The sequence below is a fragment of the Vipera ursinii genome (genome assembly GCF_947247035.1).
Source record: "Vipera ursinii genome assembly, chromosome: 3".
Lineage (NCBI taxonomy): Eukaryota > Metazoa > Chordata > Lepidosauria > Squamata > Viperidae > Vipera > Vipera ursinii.
Genome location: NC_139516.1, coordinates 211,382,159 through 211,398,870, shown reverse-complemented (window position 1 = coordinate 211,398,870; position 16,712 = coordinate 211,382,159). Strand labels below are relative to the sequence as shown.

Here is a 16,712-nt window from a genome sequence, read left to right as displayed (position 1 = left end):
CACAGTGACCATGGACATGGTGGACACACACACGATGACCACGACCATGATCATGGAAATGACACACACAGTCACCCAGATGGCCATGATCATGGAGGCTATGAAGATCACTCACACCATCACCATGGCAATGAAACAGGCCATCATCATGGCAATGAAACAGGCCATCACCACAGCGATGAAGCAGGCCATCACCACGGCAATGAAACAGGCCATCACCACGGCAATGAAACAGGTCATCATCATGGCAATGAAACAGGCCATCACCACGGTGATGAAACAGGCCATCACCACAGCAATGAAACAGGCCATCATCATGGCAATGAAACAGGCCATCACCACGGTGATGAAACAGGCCATCACCACAGCAATGAAACAGGCCATCATCATGGCAATGAAACAGGCCATCATCATGGCGATGAAACAGGCCATCACCACAGCAATGAAACAGATCATCACCACCACATGGAGCCACATGGAAACAGAAGTGAAAGTTCTCCAGTGCGCTCAAAACGAAGTCCTGCTGGCTTGGAAGAAGAAGATGCCCACCAGAACATCTGGGACACGGTACGAGGGAGGGAGGGAGGGAGGGAGGGAGGGAGGGAGGAAGATCACTGATGACGTTACTTGGTTGGGTAATAAAACACCTGCAAGAAAAATATTTCCTCATAGAAAAATTGATCAGTGGAACAACTTGCCTCCAGAAGTTGTGGGTGCTCCATCACTGGAGGTTTATAAGAAGAGATTGGATGACTATTTGTCTGAAGTGGCATAGGGTCTTCTGCTTGAGCAGGAGGTTGGACTAGAAGACCTCCAAAGTCCCTTCCAATTCTATTCCATTCCATTCCATTCCATTCTATTCTAATTCTTATTTCTATTCTATTCTATTCTATTCTATTCTATTCTATTCTATTCTATTCTATTCTATTCTATTCTATTCTATTCTATTCCATTCCATTCCATATTTTCTATTCTATTCCATTCCATTCCATTCCATATTTTCTATTCTATTCCATTCCATATTTTCTATTCTATTCCATTCCATTCCATTCCATTCCATTCCATTCCATTCCATTCCATTCTATTCTATTCTAATTCTTATTTCTATTCTATTCTATTCTATTCTATTCTATTCTATTCTATTCTATTCTATTCTATTCTATTCTATTCTATTCTATTCTATTCTATTCTATTCTATTCTATTCCATTCCATTCCATTCTATTTTTTCTATTCTATTCTATTCCATTCCATTCCATTCCATTCCATTCCATTCCATTCCATTCCATATTTTCTATTCTATTCCATTCCATTCCATATTTTCTATTCTATTCCATTCCATTCCATTCCATATTTTCTATTCTATTCTATTCCATTCCATTCCATTCCATTCCATTCCATATTTTCTATTCTATTCTATTCTATTCTATTCTATTCTATTCTATTCTATTCTATTCTATTCTATTCTATTCTATTCTATTCTATTTTTTCCTGTTCCATTCCATATTTTCTATTCTATTCTATTCTATTCTATTCTATTCTATTCTATTCTATTCTATTCTATTCTATTCTATTCTATTCTATTCTATTCTATTCTATTCTATTCTACTCTAGACTACTCTAATCTATATTCTATTCTATATTCTATTCTATTCTATTCTATTCTATTCTATTCTATTCTATTCTATTCTATTCTATTCTATTCTATTCTGTTCTGTTCTGTTCTGTTCTGTTCTGTTCTGTTCTGTTCTATATTCTATTCTATTTCCCCGAGTGGAAATTATGCCGGCTCTTCCCTGCCCCATCCCAGCCCGGTAGGGATGGTCCACTGCGTAATCCTCCGCCACGAGAAGAGCTGGGTTGGGTTCGTGTGGTTGGCAGCTGAGAGGGAGAGAAACAGGACTGGCCGTTCTTGCAGCTTCCTTAGCCAGGATCCAACCTGGCACCACTTTCCCGCACGGAGGTCAAGCCCCCCACGCTCTACAGGCCACTGCCCAGAGCCCCCCCCTCCCCTCCCCAGCCAAAGGCTTCTCCCTCAGGGACCCCTTTCTTTCCTTCTAGGTCTGCCTCAGCCCCAGCGACATCTTCAAGATTTATGAGATTGACCATGCCACCGGAGTCAGCCGCCCAGATTTCAGCCGCCTGAGCCCAGCTCTGGTGCAGCAGAAGCTCAGCCAGGCCTGCACGGCCCCTCGGAAGGTTCCAGAAGACGGGCGCCTCACCACGGCGGAGAGTGAGTCCATCCCCCGCCTCCCCCAGCCCTTTCTGAACCAGGGGTGGGTCCAGCCTTGGCAACTTTGAAGACCGGCGGACTTCAACTCCCAGAATTCCCCAGGGGAATTCTGGGAGTTGAAGTCCACCGGTTTTCGAGTTGCCAAGGTTGGACACCAGCTGCTCAGGAAAATGGCTGCCGCCGGAATCAGCCCTCTGTCTTGGAGGTCTCCCGTGGGGAATCTCCCTTCTGTTGTTCTGCTGCTTCGGAGGCCTCGGAGCTGCTTCCTTCAGGTCAGGCCTGGTGGTTGCTGGTCAGGAGTGGTGGGCCTCGGAAGGCTTAACCAAGGTGGAGGCGGCCAGGAGGCTTCTCTGGCTAGGAGAGGCTCACACCGCCCACAGGGCCCCGCGGAGGAGCCTTCTGAGGCATCTCTTTGGAAGCACCATTGACCCCCTTCTGGCACAGTGTGTGTGTGTGTGTGTGAACGTTTTGGTCTCTCTCTCTCTCTCTCTCTCACACACACACACACACACACGCCTTGAATAATGCATTTTGCAAGTGCACTGAGTACTGCTGTACCGGAGACAAATTCCTTGAGTGGCTTCCACACTGGGCCAAATAAAGCTGTTTTGCTTTTCTTTTTCCTCTTCTGTTCTTTTTCTATTCTGTTCTATTCTGTTTTCTATACCCCATTCTGTTCTGTTTTCTAGGTTCTGTTCTATTGCTTTTTTCTGTTCTGTACTCTTCTGTTCTCTGTTCCATTCTGTTCTCTGTATTCTACTCTTTTCTATTTTTTTCTGTTCTGTTCTTCTCTTGTTTTCTCTGTTCGGTTCTGTTTTCTATATTTTATTCTATTCTGTTCTGTGTTCTCCTCTTCTGTTCTAGCCTAGCCTAGCCTAGTCTTGTCTAGTCTAGTCTAATCTAGTCTAGTCTAATCTAATATTGTCTTTAGTCTAGTCTAGTCTTGTCTGGTCTAGTCTTGTTTAGTCTAGTCTTGTTTAGACTAGTCTAGTCTTTTCTGGTCTAGTCTAGTCTAATATTGTCTTTAGTCTAGCCTAGTCTAGACTAGTCTTGTCTTGTCTAATCCTGTCTAGTCTAATATGTCTAGTCTTGTCTAGTCTAGTCTAATATTGTCTTTAGTATAGTCTAGTCTTGTCTAGTCTTATCTAGTCTATTCTAGTTGACTCAAGTCTAGTCTAGTCTAGTCTTGTTTAGTCTCATCTATAGTCTAGTCTAGTCTAGTCTTCTCTTGTCTAGTCTAGTCTATAGTCTAATATTGTCTTGTCTTGTCTAGTCCTCTCTAGTCTAATATGTCTAGTCTTGTCTTGTCTAGTCTAGTCTAATATTGTCTTTAGTATAGTCTAGTCTTGTCTAGTCTTATCTAGTCTATTCTAGTTGAGTCAAGTCTAGTCTAGTCTAGTCTTGTTTAGTCTCATCTATAGTCTAGTCTAGTCTTCTCTTGTCTAGTCTAGTCTATAGTCAAATATTGTCTTGTCTTGTCTAGTCCTGTCTAGTCTAATATTGTCTAGTCTAGTCCTGTCTAGTCTAATATGTCTAGTCTTGTCTTGTCTAGTCTAGTCTAATATTGTCTTTAGTATAGTCTAGTCTTGTCTAGTCTTATCTAGTCTATTCTAGTTGAGTCAAGTTTAGTCTAGTCTAGTCTTGTTAAGTCTCATCTACTGCTAAGCTTGTAAGCCACCCTGAGTCTTCGGAGAAGGGCGGGATATAAATGGAATTAAAATTTTTAAAAAAATAGTCTAGTCTAGTCTAGTCTTCTCTTGTCTAGTCTAGTCTATAGTCAAATATTGTCTTGTCTAGTCTAGCCTAATATTGTCTTTAGTCTAGTCTAGACTAGTCTTGCCTAATATTGTCCTGTCTTGTCTAGTTTAGTCTAGTCTAACCTAGTCTCTTCCCCAGAGTACCTCTACGGGTCGCTGGCCACGCTGTTGGTGTGTCTGTGCGCCCTTTTCGGCATTGTGGTTCTGCTCTGCACGGCTTGCATCAGCGCTTACCAATACGTCATCCAGACCTTCGTCAGCCTGGCCGTCGGATCTCTCACTGGGGACGCCATGCTGCACCTCATCCCCAAGGTCTGTGCAATGGGGGGGGGGAGCAGGGGACTTGAAAGGGGGACCCGAAGGTTTGGGGGAAGGTCACAGTTTGGGGTCCCCCTGAGGGGCTGGTTTAGGTGAGGGTCTGCAGCCCAGTTGGTTCCTCCCATCCGAAGGTGGGAACTCTGGGCGTGAAAAGAGGGGCAGGTGTAGTCCTCGACTTACAATCTTTTGCTTAGTGACCGTTTGAAGTTACAGTGGCACTGGAAAAAAGGGACCTATGACCATTTTTCACACAACCGCTGCAGCATCCCCAGGTCAGGTGATCAAAATTCAGATGCTTGACAGCTGACTCACATTTACGACGGCTGCAGCGTCTCCGGGGTCATGTGACCCCTTTTAGGGCCTTCTGACCAGCAAAGTCGATGGGGGAAGCAGGATTCGCTTAACGACCGTTTTACTAACTTAACATCTGCAGTGATTCACTTAACAACTGTTGCAAGGAAGGTCGTGGAATGGGACAAAACTCACTTAACCAATGTCTCACTTAGCAGCATAAATTTTGGAGTCAGTTGTGGTCATAAGCCGAGGACTACCTATAGGTGGCTGTGAGAAGAAAGGGTGGGGTTCTGGGCTGGGTGGGGGGGGCAGCCCCAGATACAACTGAAAAGAGGCTTTAGTGAGACAAACCCTTTTTATGCTCAGGGATCTGAGGGGGTCTCCAAAATGTCTAACATTAGGTGAAGGAGGGCAGATGGGAAGGCCTGAGGAAAAATAAAAGTGGAAAAATTGGGGGGGAAACGGCTTTGGGGGGGGCAAACAAAGAAATGGAAGAAAACACTCCCCCCCCCATTTTTCCACCATTTTTCTCAGCCCTTCCTATCTCTAGTTCAGGGGTAGGCAACCTTGGCTCTTTTATGACTGGTGGACTTCAACTCCCAGAATTCCTGAGCCAGCCACGCTGAGGGGAAAGGGAGAGGCTTCCAAGCTGAGCCATGCTGGCTCTGGAATTCTGGGAGTTGAAGTACGCAAGTCATGAAGGGGCCATAGTTGCCCCATGCCGGCTCAGGAATTCTGGGAGTTGAAGTCCACCAGTCATAAAAGAGCCAAGGTTGCCTACCCCTGCTCTAAGTCTAACACAGCCTTGTTCCTCCCCCAAAGTATTTGAGAAGAGCGCTGTACAGGTAGTCCTCTAGATACAACCGGTCACTTAACGGCCGTTTGAAGTTACAAAACAGACACACACACACCCCAAAAAAGCTACTTATGACCCTGTTTTGAAGGTATGGGGACTGTGGTACCCCCAGTCATTGACCCTTACAACCAACCACAGGGATGTTGCAGTGCCCCCTGCCTATCTCCCCCTCCATCCCGCCCCACTAGGGCCCCCATGGGCCTTGGAACTACCTGCCACGTGTCCGTCACCCATTGCAAACTAAACTTTGGAAGATCTCTGGACGTTTCTCACTTAACGGAGGTCACCCCTTGCTGCAGGCTCCATTATGGCCGTATCTCAAGGTCCGCCTGCATTTGGGAAGGTCAAAAATGTAGCGGAAGTGTAACTAGTAGCTCTGCCAGACCCCACCTCTCGCGATGGGCAGGCTCCATTAGTTTCTCGAGGACTATCTGGGCAGTGCAGAAATGTCACGGAAGTGTAATTAGTAGCTCTGCCAGACCCAACCCTCTCGTGATCTGCTGGCTTTGAAAGACCACTCTGTCCTCCTGTTTGGGGTTGCAATTACAGTGGGACCACCCCTCTCGTTTCAGTTCCTGGGCCTCCATTCTCACTCCCACGGAGGGGACGATGCCCACGTCCACCACGGACCTGAAGGTCAGGACATGCTCTGGAGGCTGCTGGCCGTGCTGGGGGGTCTCTACCTCTTTTTCCTCCTGGAGAAGTTCTTCATCCTCCTGGGACATTCACACAGCAAGGTGAGTTGGCTGCTTCTTCTGCGCCCCAGTTTCCCATGGCAACAGAATTGGGGGTGTGGGGTGAACAAGAAGTAACGGGTGGAAACTTATCAACGAGAGATTCAACCTAGAATTCAGGAGAATTTTTCTGAGAGGTGAGAACAATTAATCCGTGGAATGGCTTTCCATTAGAAGTTGTGGATGCTCCATGGTTGTAGGTCTTTCTTCAAGAAAAGATTGAAAATCCATTTGTCCAGGATGGTATATAGTCTCCTGGTCGAGAAGGGGGTTGGACTAGAAGACCTCCGAGGTCCCTTCCAACTCTGTAATTCTGTCATTCCAAAGCACCTCAAGGCAGGACAAGGCATAAAAGATGGAAACTTATGAAGGAGAGAAGCAAGCTGGAACTGAGAAGAAATTTCTGAACAGTAAGAACAATTAGCCAGTGGAACGACTTGCCTTCAGAAGTTGAGAGCGCTCCATCCCTGGAGGTTGCCAAGAAGAGATTGGACTGCCATTTGTCTGGAATGGTAATTAGAATAGAATAGAGCTGGAAGGGACCCTGGAGGTCTTCTAGTCCAGCCCCCTGCTCAAGCAGGAGAACCTATACCACCTCAGACAGGTGACTGTCTAGCCTCTTCTTAAAGACCTCCAGTGATGGAGTGCCCATGATTTCTGGTGGCAAGCCGTTCCACTGGTTGATTGTCCTCACTGTCAGGAACTTTCTCCTTAATTCCAGGTTGCTTCTCTCTTTGGTCAGTTTCCATCCATTATATAGAGTGCAAAGGTCCACACTGGTGGTCAAGTGAGACAATTGTTTGCTATGGGGCAAACAGAAGTAAATGCCAGTTTTAAGCAAAAAATGTCATTACATGTTAACTAGAGGAGACTACAAATGGCTGTAAATTCGGGCTGGTTATCAAGCAGGTGACCATGTGACTATGGGGGTGGGGGTTGCATTGTAAGTATCCCCAGATAGGTGCCTCATAATTTTGCCCCGTCATTAAGTGAGCAGTTATAACTGGAGACTTTTAGCAAGATACTGGACAGTCACCTGTCTGAGACGGTATAGGTTCTCCTGCTTAAGCAGGGGGCTGGACTAGAAGACCTCCAAGATCCCTTCCAGCTCTATTATTCTATTCTATTCTATTCTATTCTATTCTATTCTATTCTATTCTATTCTATTCTATTCTATTCTATTCTATTCTATTCTATTCTATTTTATTCTATTCTATACTGTTCTGTTCTGTTCTGTTCTATATTCTATATTCTATTCTATTCTGTTCTATTCTATTCTATATTCTCTATTCTATATATTCTATTCTATTCTATATTCTATTCTATTCTGTTCTATTCTATTTTCTATTCTATTCTATTCTATTCTATTCTATTCTATATTCTATTCTATATTCTATTCTATTCTATTCTATATTCTATTCTATTCTATTCTATTCTCTATTCTATTCTATTCTATTCTCTATTCTATTCTATACTGTTCTGTTCTGTTCTAGATTCTATATTCTATATTCTATTCTATTCTGTTCTATTCTATTCTATATTCTCTATTCTATATATTCTATTCTATTCTATTCTATATTCTATTCTATATTCTATTCTATTCTATTCTATTCTATTTTCTATTCTATTCTCTATTCTATTCTATTCTATATTCTATTCTATATTCTATTCTATTCTATTCTATTCTATATTCTATTCTATTCTATTCTATTCTCTATTCTATTCTATTCTATTCTATATTCTATTCTATTCTATTCTATTTTCTATTCTATATTCTATTCTATTCTATTCTATTCTATTCTATTCTATTCTATTCTATTCTATTCTATTCTCTATTCTATTCTATTTTATTCTATTCTATTCTCTATTCTCTATTCTCTATTCTCTATTCTCTATTCTCTATTCTCTATTCTCTCTTCTCTTCTCTTCTCTTCTCTTCTCTTCTCTTCTCTTCTCTTCTCTTCTCTTCTCTTCTCTTCTCTTCTCTTCTCTTCTATTCCATTCATTCTAGTTTAGCAGGAAACAGGCTGCCAAAATAGTCTATGGAGGACTTCTCCGAAGCACCCTGCTGCCCCCTAGTGGCTCTCCAAATATTGGTAACTTGAGCCGAATAGTCCAATTACTACTAAAACTTTGTCACCTTCAGTTCAACGGTGCCCCACACCAGAACGAGGGTTGCGTCAGGGACCCTCAAATCCACTAACTTAAAAATTCGGGGTACCACTATTTTTTATGTACAGGTAGTCCTCGACTTACAGCAGTTTGTTTAGTGACGGTTCAAAGTCACAACAGGCCCGGAAAAAAGGGAGTTACGACCATTGTTTACACTTAACGACCGTTGCAGCATCCCCAGGGTCACGTGATCAAATGACTCGTATTTAGGACGGTCACAGCGTCCCGGGGTCACGTGATCCCCTTTTGCGTCAATGGGGGGGGGGAACCGGATTCACTGAGCAACTGTGTTTTAGCAACCGTGGCAAGAAAGGCCAGGCGATGGGGCAACCGTCTCGGGTAGCCCCAGGAAGTTTGGGCTCAGCGGTGGTCCTAACTCGGGGACTCTCCGTAAATGAAGTGGGCACCTTGGTGAGGCCGATTGAACATTCTCCCCCCCCCCCGCTTCTCTTCGTAGGAGTCTTCTGAGTCCAGCAAGGGCCACCAGTGCGATCACGGCCTGTCGCTGCAGCTGTACCAGGACGAGATGAAGAGGAGGAAGCAAGAGAAGGGAGCTTCAAACGCTGACCTGGTGGGTCTCCGTGCCAAACGCCCTGGAGGGGGAGGAGGAGGGGGGAAGAGGAGGAGGAGGAGGAGGAGGAGGAGGGGGGAAGAGGAGGAGGAAGAGGAGGAGGAGGAGGAGGACAGTGGGATCCTTGGTGCTCTCTGAGCTTGGTTGTTTCCTTGCAGACATTTCATGACCCAACTAGGTAACATCATCAGTGCTAGAAGGGAGTGGGGTTTGCAGAGTGGAAGAGGAGGAAGAAAAGGAGGAGGAGGAAGAGGAGGAGGAGAGGGGGAGGAGGAGGAGGAGGACTGTGGGGTCCTTGGTGCTCTCTGAGCTTGGTTGTTTCCTTGCAGACGTTTCATGACCCAACTAGGTAGCAACATCAGTGCTAGAAGGGAAGGGACTGTGCAGAGAGGAGGAGGAGGAGGAGGAGGAGGAGGAGGAGGAGGAGGAGGAGGAGGAGGAGGAAGAGGAGGAGGAGGAGGTAGAAAAGGACTGTGGGGTCCTTGGTGCTCTCTGAGCTTGGCTCTTTACTTGCAGACATTTCATTAGCCATCTAGGTAATATCGTCAGTGTTAGAAGGAGTAAGGTGTCTGGGGAGGAGGAGGAGGGGGAGGAGGAAGAGGAAGCAGAGGAGGAGGAGGAGGACTGCTGTGGGGTCCGAGCTTGGCGGTTTTCTTGCAGGCCTTTTATTACCCAACTAGGTAACATCATCAGTGCTAGAAGGAAACGGGGTGTCTGGAGGGGAGGAGGAGGAGGAAGAGGAGGGGGGGTCTGGGGAGGGGCTGGTCCAGGCGGGGAGGGGGGAGCCCCCTTTCCCAAAGTCTCCTCACGGGACTCCCTGCTCTGATTCCCGCAGGTCTCGGTGGAGGACACCGACTTTGCCCGGCAGGTGCCCAAGACGGAGCTCAGCCGAGGTGAGGAGCGAAGGCGGCCTGGGCCCCTCCGGAGACGCTGCTGAGCGCCGGGGCTCCCCGGGAGGAGGAGGAGGAGGAGGAGCCCGGGGGCCTCCGGAGCCCCCCCACCCACTCTCCTCACCGTCCCCCCTTTCTCACCCCCAGAGCTCCGCATGCTGCCCTACATGATCACCATCGGGGACGCCATCCACAACTTTGCCGACGGGCTGGCCATGGGCGCCGCCTTCTCCGCCTCCTGGAAGACCGGGCTGGCCACCTCCCTGGCCGTCCTCTGCCACGAGCTGCCCCACGAGCTAGGTGGGCTGCGGGGGGTGGGTGGGGAATGGGACCCCCTGGGGATGGAGGGCACCTGTCAGGTCGTCAGCAATCTCCCTCCCCTCCTCCCTTTTCCTTCCCTTCCTTTCCCCCCTCCTCATTCCTTCCCTCCCCTCCCCTCTCTTCTTCATTCCTTCTCTTCTTTGCTTCCCTTCCCTCTTCTTCCCCCCTCCCCTCCCCTCCCCTTCGCCCTCACTTCTCTTCTTCATCCCTCCCCTTCCTCCCCTTCCCTTCTCTTCTTCTCCTCCCTTCCCACTCCCTTCTCTTCTTCATCCCCTCCCTTCCCTTTTCTTCCCCATTCCCTCTTCCTTTCCCTTCTTCTCTTCCCCCTCTTCCCTCCCCTCCTTTCCTTTCCCTTCCCTTTCCCATTCCTTCTCTTCATCCCTTCCCTTCCTCCCCCTCTCTTCTCTTCTTCATTCCTTCTCTTCCTTTCCCTTCCCTTCTTCATTCCTTCATCCCTTCCCTTCCCTCTTCCTTTCCCTTCCCTTCTTCATTCCTTCATCCCTTCCCTTCCCTCTTCCTTTCCCTTCCCTTCTTCATTCCTTCTCTTCTTCTTCCCTTCCCCACCCACCATTTTCCTTCCCTCCTTCCTTCCCTCCCCCGCTCTGAGCCTGGCTGTTCCCCTGCAGACATTGCATGACCCAGCTAAGTCACCTTACCAGGGCTGGGCCGTGGGGATGGCTGCAGCCATCAGCTCAGCTCACCCTTTGGCCAAAGGACCCAGCCAGCCCTGGCCAAGCCCTCCCCCACCCTCCCACCCGCCTTTTTTTATTTCTATTTTTTATTTTATTTCCATTTATATCCCGCCCTTCTCCGAAGACTCAGGGCGGCTTACAAGCTTAGCAGTAGCCTTCATTCTATGTATATGCCTGCTTGTTAGGGCTTTCACACACACCCCAAGTGGCATTATTACAAAGTCAGCTTATTGCCCCCAACAATCTGGGTCCTCATTTTACCTACCTGGGAAGGATGGAAGGCTGAGTCAACCTTGAGCCTGGTGGGACTCGAACCTGCACTAATGGCAGGCAGCTGGGGTTCCTTAAGGAGGCATCAGCCCACTGCTCCACCAAGGCTCTTTTCTCACTGGCCCCTTCTGCCCCCCCCCAGGAGACTTCGCAGCTCTGCTCCACGCCGGGCTGAGCGTCAAGCGGGCCTTGCTGCTCAACTTCGTCAGCGCCTTGACGGCCTTCCTGGGCCTCTACATCGCCCTTTCGGTCAGCACGGGGGAGGAGTTCGAGGCCTGGGTCTTCACAGTGGCCACGGGCCTCTTCCTCTACGTGGCCTTGTGCGACATGGTGAGTCGGCCCTGTTGGCCCCCACCCCACCCCACGGGGGAGCTGGGCTGCAAATCCCACCCTGGCGAAGGGTGGGAGTTATGGGGCTTGGGATCCAAAAGGGCAGCAGCGTGGAAAAGGCAGAACCGGGACCATCCAAATGCAAATCTGGAGCGGTCTGTGAGAGTTACTTTATCGGGGCGGAAGGAGTGACTAGCGCAGGGGTAGGCAACCTCGGCTCTCTTAGGACTGGTGGACTTCAACTCCCAGAATTCCTGAGCCAGCCATGCTGAGGGGAAAGGGAGAGGTTTCCAAGCTGAGCCACACTGGCTGAGGAATTCTGGGAGTTGAAGTCCACCAGTCACGAAGGGGCCATAGTTCCCCCATGCTGGCTGAGGAATTCTGGGAGTTGAAGTACACCAGTCATAAAAGAGCCAAGGTTGCCTACCCCTGGACTAATGGTTAAATGCCAAAGCAATGAAAGAATGTCGGAAAGAGGCAAGGGTCCTCCAGTCTACATTTGGAAGAGCCGGAGGTGGAAAAATCTTTATTTATGTCCCACCTTTATTATTATTTATAAATAACTCAAAAGCAATGAATATGCCTAATACACCCTTCTCGTCCTTTTCCCCACAACAACCCTGTGAGGTAGGTCAGGCTGAGAGAAAGAGATTGGCCCAGAGTCACCCTGCCGGCTTTCATGGCTAAGGCAGGACTAGAACTCACCATCTCCTGGCGATTGGCCCAAAGTTACCCAGCTGGCTTTCATGTCCAAGGTGGAACTAGAACTCACCGTCACCTGGCGGTTGGCCCAGAGTCACCCTGCCGGCTTTCATGTCCAAGGTGGAACTAGAACTCACCGTCACCTGGCGGTTGGCCCAGAGTCACCCTGCCGGCTTTCATGTCCAAGGTGGAACTAGAACTCACCGTCACCTGGCGATTGGCCCAGAGTCACCCATTTTTTCAGTGCCATTGTAACTTTGAACAGGTTGTAAGCGGAGGACTGCCCCTCACAACGTCTGACCACGATTGCTTCTCCTTCCAGCTTCCCGCCATGATGAACGTGGAGGACAAACGACCCTGGTTGCTGTTTGGCTTGCAGAACCTGGGCCTCCTGGCCGGCTGGGCCATCCTCCTGCTGCTCTCTCTTTTCGAGGACCACATCGCCATTTAACTGCAGCGCTCCTGCCGGTCAGCACTGCCCCCCCTGCAGGCACGGCCAAGTCAGGGACACAAAAGGGGGGGTGCGCGGTCTTTTGGGGGGCTCAGGCCTACGCAAGCTGTCGGGGAAGGCGCCCAGGGACACCCGCCCGGCTTCACCTGAGGCTCGGCTGTCAATCTCGCCTTTCCACGCGTGGCCCCAAATTCCTCCGTGGGCTCTCAAACACGACGTGGCCTGGCAGGGTTTTGGTGGCCGGGAAGGAGGGTTCAAATTCTAGGCCTTTTTCTCCTTCTGGCTATCTGAATCGGCGGACCTGGGTCATTCTCCTGGGGGGGCTTCCCTAACCTGGAGGTCCGCCGTCTCCACCTCGCCAGTTTCAGTTTTTGCACCAGCACGCCCTGGAAGGATGTTTATCCTGCCTTCCCCTTCTGCAGTATTTATTGTATTTATTGAATCCTTATTCTTGTTCAGAGACATCCATACACCCCTCCTCCTCCTCCCCAATAGGGACGCGGTGGCTCAGTGGGTTAGGACGCTGAGCTTGTCAATCAGAAGATTGGCAGTTTGGCGGGTCGAATCCCGAGTGCCGCGTAGCAGAGTGAGCGTCTGTTACTCGTCCCAGCTTCTGCCAGCCTAGCAGTTCGAAAGCACGTAAAAATGCAAGTAGAAAAATAGGGACCACTACGGTGGGAAGGTAACAGCGTTCCGTGCGCCTTTGGCGTCTAGTCATGCCGGCCACGTGACCACGGAGACGTCCTCGGACAAGCGCTGGCTCTTCGGCTTTGAAACAGAGATGAGCACCGGCCCCTAGAGTCGGAAACGACTAGCACGCACGTGCGGGGGAACCTTTACCTCCTCCTCTTCCTCCTTCCAATGCCCACTGATGATGTTACCTAGTTGGGTAATGAAACATCTGCAAGAAAACAACCAAGCTCAGAGAACACCTAGCAGCCCATAGTCGTTGTTCACCACCTCCTCCTCCTCCTCCTCCTCCTCCTCCTCCTCCCATTTTTTCCACAGGTGCATGGTCTGTTTTTTTTCCAGACATACACCTAGGCACCCCTTCCAAGTTCCCCAAAAGACACAGGAATATGGGCCGAATGACACTCAAATTCTCCTTTTCCTTCAGACTCCCACGCCAGGGCAGCTTTTCACCATGGGCCAGTGGGCAGCTGAAGAGAAGAACCCTCTTTTCAAATCATCCGGAGGCGTGGAGTGTGGAAAGCCCTTCCACCAGATCATTTGAATTCATCGCCTTCGAGGTGCGCAGTATTGCAAACAGAATTATGCAAGGGAAGGGAATGACTTTCCTATAAAACAACAACAACCACACTGCTTATTATACCCACTAGGTATACCGGCTAGGTATAATATAATATACCTAGGGAACTAGCTTTGTTTAATCTAATGAAGAGAAGGGCCAGGGATGACATGATAGCAGTGTTCCAGTATTTGAGGGGCTGCCACAAAGAAGAGGAGGGGGTCAAGCTCTTCTCCAAAACACCCAGAAGGGAGGACAAGAAACAACGGAGGGAAATGCATCAAGAGGCAACCTGGAACTAAAGAGAAATTTCCAGACAGTGAGGACAATTCACCAGTGGAACCACCTGCTTCCAGAAGTTGTGAGTGCTCCATCACTGGAGGTTTTCAAGAAGAGACCGGACAGCCACTTGTCTGAAATGGTCTAAGGTCTCCGGCCTGAGCAGGGGGTTGGACTAGATGACCTCCGAGACCCCTCTGAACGCCGCTATTTTATGTTCTACTTAGATTTGTCCACGCTTTGCACAACACCAATTGAGGCGGCTTAAAATTGGCCCCCTGGAGATTGAGCTGGTACAGACCAACGTGGACCTAACTGGGTTAGTTCTGTGCAACTGAGTCCCAGCGGTATAAACCAGGAAAACGACCTAAGCTCAGAGGTGAGCAGGAGCGCCTGGTACTGAGTCTCAGAATCAGCCTTGTGCCTAACAGCACAGAGACTCAGCCAGCAGGAGTCCCACTGGAGTACTTTTTATTAGTCGATCAAAATATAAAATGCGGAAATGTAAAGAAAATGAAAACAAAGGGAAAATAAGTGATGAAAAGGGGAAGAGGAAGAAGTGTATCGGAAAGGGGACAAGGAATATATATAGTTACTCTCCGTAACTGCCGCCTCCAGTTTGGTGTCTCCTGGAGACGGCCTGGAAGCACCCTGTTATGTTGCAGATCACTTGAGAAAATACTGTGAGTTAGTCGGCGTGGGTGGAGCAAGCTGTAGTTGGCACTGGCGGGCAGTTTCGGCCGTCTCCTTCTTACGCCTAAAATAATGCATATATATAATTTTTGTCTGAAATGGCATAGGGCAGGGATAGGCAACCTCGGCTCTTTTATGACTCATGGACTTCAACTCCCAGAATTCCTGAGTCAGCACAGCTGACTCAGGAATTCTGGGAGTTGAAGTCCATGAGTCATAAAAGAGCCGAGGTTGCCTACCCCTGGCATAGGGGGTTGGACTAGATGACCTCCAAGGTCCCTTCCAACTTTATTATATTTTATTATGTATATGTATGCGTATATATGTTTGTAAAAGAGACATATTAAAACACTGATCTTTTACAAACATATATACCTGGGACTCAAATTTTTAGACTACTTGCCGATGTGTGTGTGTATGTATGTATGTATAAAGTTGGAAGGGACCTAGGAGGTCATCTAGTCCAACCCCCTATACCATTTCAGACAAAAATAATAAAAAACACGCGTTCATCCTATCTTCACGAACATCACCAGGGCCAGTGATTAAAGGAGGAGGCTGAATTACCAACCCAGTTGAGGGGTGTACACAGTTCATTGAGTGACCGTTAAAAGCTTCAACGGCCCTGGAAAAAAGGGACTTATGACCATTTTTCACACTTATGACCCTGGCAGCATCCCCCGCAGTCCCGTGATCAAAATTCAGACACTTGGCAACTGGCATTGTATTTAAGATCATTTTGCACGCTTATGACTATTGCACTATCCCTAAGGTCATGATACTAGGCGATTGATTCGTACTTATGACGGTCGCAGCGTCTGGGGGGGTCACATGATCCCCTTTTGCGACCTTCCGGCACGCAAACTCAACGGGGGAAGCCGGATTCGCTTAAGGCCCGTGTGACTAACTTAACTGCAGCGACTCGCTAAACAATAAGGAAGGTCGTAAAACAGGCCAAAACTCACTCACCAATTGTTTTGTCAGCAGTGGGAAATTTTTGGCTCCATTGTGGCCGTCAGCCGAGGACCGGTATATACAGTCCAATTTGGAGTGGGGAGGACGTTGTTGGGGGGGCATTATGGATATTCAGCGGTAGGAAAACACACACTACCAGTATTGTTGCATATACTAACACTACTTTAATGGTTTTGGGGGGCGGGAAATGACCGCAAGGTCTGAAGTCCTGGGCAGAAGGTGGGCTGTGGACTTACATCTGGTGTAACTTTTACCACATCATGTCTCGCCGTGGCTAAATAAAACCCATGGATTCTAACATTTCATATCAAGAAGTCCGTGTGCTGTTTGAATAGAGCCAGACCCTGGAAAAAAAAAGGGTCACGACAGAAGACGCCTCAGAGGGGTGTGAGGGCTACTTTTCAATGGATGGATCCTGACCCCGGAGTCTAAAATTGAGAAGCCCCCACTTCCTCTCACAAATGGGTATGTGTGTGGGGGTTGGGGGTTTTTTTTGCAGACACAGGCTCTACTGAACTGAGTTTGTTTCCTTACTGATGTTTTATGATCAGCTGGCTAACACTGATGATGCTACCTAGCTGGGTCATGAAACGTCTGCAAGAAAACAGCCAAATTCAGAGCACCAGGGACCCCACAGGCCCCTCCTCTCCACAAACCCCACTCCCTTCTAGAACTGATGAAGTTACCTAGTTGGGTCATGAAACATCTGCAAGAAAACCACCCGGCCCAGAGTGTTGTGATTCAGGGTCAGCCTGTGGGTTCGGCAGTTGGGTCGGACGACTCAGAGGAGGAGGAGGAGGGGGGTGTTGGAGAGCTTGCTGAGGGGGTTGAAGATCTTGCTGATGAGAGCCCTCAGCCAGGCCCCTCCTACCTGGTCATGACGGAGACCCAGCTGTGTGAGCCTGACAGCGTGGATGAAGATGACCC

At 48.5% G+C, this 16,712-nt stretch overlaps 1 protein-coding gene across 1 annotated transcript; it reads left to right on the top strand.

Moving 5' to 3' along the window:
• The first annotated feature begins 371 nt into the window (after nt 1–371).
• Nucleotides 372–12,665, top strand: SLC39A4 (solute carrier family 39 member 4). The gene is made up of 9 exons (XM_083360095.1): nt 372–567; nt 2,060–2,231; nt 4,128–4,300; nt 6,029–6,193; nt 8,820–8,933; nt 9,769–9,826; nt 9,971–10,123; nt 11,249–11,436; nt 12,461–12,665. The coding sequence occupies exons 1-9, from the start codon at nt 466–468 to the stop codon at nt 12,587–12,589; spliced, it is 1,254 nt and encodes a 417-aa protein (XP_083216221.1). The 5' UTR covers nt 372–465; the 3' UTR covers nt 12,590–12,665.
• Nucleotides 12,666–16,712: the final 4,047 nt, after the last annotated feature.

Bases quoted from the DNA above. Each gene is read 5' to 3' on its own strand.
- SLC39A4 (XM_083360095.1), top strand. From the start codon at position 466: ATGGAGCCACATGGAAACAGAAGTGAAAGTTCTCCAGTGCGCTCAAAA. The intron at 2,232-4,127 runs GTGAGTCCATCC...TCTCTTCCCCAG, and splicing joins GCGCCTCACCACGGCGGAGA to AGTACCTCTACGGGTCGCTG. The intron at 9,827-9,970 runs GTGAGGAGCGAA...TCTCACCCCCAG, and splicing joins CAAGACGGAGCTCAGCCGAG to AGCTCCGCATGCTGCCCTAC.